General features: G+C 50.9%; 1 protein-coding gene across 1 annotated transcript in view; it reads right to left on the reverse strand.

Moving 5' to 3' along the window:
• Window positions 1-1867, reverse strand: part of EMH_0033240 (uncharacterized protein) — a gene marked incomplete at both ends in the record, with an annotated part of 11458 nt that overhangs the window by 8148 nt on the left and 1443 nt on the right. Inside the window, 4 exons of the mRNA XM_013498012.1 lie at window positions 71-200; window positions 379-472; window positions 856-1043; window positions 1326-1469. Of these exons, the coding sequence (XP_013353466.1) occupies window positions 71-200; window positions 379-472; window positions 856-1043; window positions 1326-1469 (556 nt within the window). The remainder of the gene's footprint in view (window positions 1-70; window positions 201-378; window positions 473-855; window positions 1044-1325; window positions 1470-1867) is intronic.

Consider the following 1867-nt stretch of genomic DNA (forward strand, 5'->3'; position numbering starts at 1 on the left):
TGAAGGCTCCTCGCCGATGCTACTCTTTCCTTCTCGACGAAATGCCTGAGTGAAATTGCATGCATGCGACGGAGCTCGACCTCCATTCTGGCAACGCGGGAAGCCTGCTGCTGAGAGCTGTTGTTAAGAGCCATGATATGCTGCTGCAGCTGCGCGTTCCGCTCCTCGGCGTCCCGCCGGGCTTCCTCTGAGCGTTTAATCTGAAGGCGCAGGCAAAGGCACACAGCCAGCAGCAGCATGAAGAACAGCTGGAGCAGCAGCAGCAGCTGCTGCTGCTGCAGCAGTGGATGCTGCGCACCCTTTGCCACCCGTGCTGCAGCTGAGTCCCCCCGCGCCAGTGTCTGCTGCCAGGGGCTCAACCAAGCCAAGACAGCCCACCTGAGCCTGCAGCTCGCGGGTGCGTTTCTTGTAGTCTTGGGAGAGTCGCTCCGTGGTGTTTTTCAGCTTCGCGAAGATTTCAGCTAAGTCATCTCTGGCCGTAGACACAAACAAAAAAGAACGCAGCAGCTCAGCCAACGGGAACCAGAGAAGGCAAAGGGTTTTGTGTCTCTCAGAGCGATCGGCATTAAGAAACATAAAAGCGGAATGACTAGCAAGACCTAAACCCTAAATCCTAAACCCTAAACCCTAAACCCTTATAGAGGCAGCCAAAAGGGAGAAACAATGAAAGAAGTGTTTCTGTATCCTCAGATAGCAACATTACATCGGGCTGCACGGAGCGAAGGAGACGGCGGCAAAGCGGGCGGCTGATATATGCTATCTTTGTAAGCAGGCGGGCCACAGAGTCTATCTAATTCATGTACAAGTATCCGTGTAGATACTCTGTATGCATGCAGAATAAAGTGAGCCCCCTACCCTCTAGCTAGCGACTTCTCAGCCCTCTCCAGGGCCCCCGAGATCGCCTGCCCTCTGCCCTCCTGGTGCAGCCGGTCTCTGAGCTCAACCACCCACTCCTTCGCCCGCATGCGCTGCTCGGCCAAATCCTCGCACAAGTTCAGCCGCTGCAGCAGCTCGACGACATCTGCTGCGGCTCTCTCGTCTGCCTGAATGCCCATCAAGAGAAACAGAAATCAACCATATTCAGTAGACACCCCAAAGTACAACTAACTCACAATGGAGGTGCTCGCGGGGCCCTGCTGGATTTTCTGATCCAAACTCCACTCAACAGAAAAAAACACAACATATCATCCTTGCTGCTGCGGTGACAGGTGAGAGTCGGCCTAGGGTGTAGGGCTTAGCGTCCAAGGCTGCGGTGTGAGGGGGCGTCCTACAAAGTAGGGTTTAGGGTTTAGGGTTTAGGGTTTGGGGTTTAGGAAAATTTATACCAGTGACTTGTCCAGGCGAGCTGTGCCGTCCCTGACATCCGCTGCGCGGCCTATCTCGTCGCGTTTGTTCTGAAACGACAAATTCAGCATCGCCTTCATTTGCAAGAAGGTGGCGGAAAGCAGCGACTCTGGCGATTGATTCCCCTGCAGCAAAGCATAAAACTATTGATATTTTATGTTAATTTTATTTTAAATAATATATAAATACCTAAATTTCACTTTAATACAAAAAAAAAAAAACTTGAATATTTTGCATTTCTTCATGTGGTGACACTCGCTCTAAGGATTCATGGACCCAGAAGACCCCAGCAAGAGCTCCGCTGTGTTTCAGGCCCAGTGAAGCTCAGAGCCCCTGAACGCCCCCTCACGCCAGCTGCTTTTCTTCTCCTTTCACCCACAGCAGCATGCACAGCAGATACGCGCCTCCACTGTGTAGAGGGCCAGGACCACACCCAGCAGCCTTAAGCAAGCCCAGCAACCATATATATATATATATATATATATATATATATATATATATATATATATATATATATATATAT

The sequence above is a fragment of the Eimeria mitis genome, genomic scaffold (assembly GCF_000499745.2).
Source record: "Eimeria mitis Houghton genomic scaffold, Emh_scaff31, whole genome shotgun sequence".
Taxonomy (NCBI): Eukaryota; Apicomplexa; class Conoidasida; order Eucoccidiorida; family Eimeriidae; genus Eimeria; species Eimeria mitis.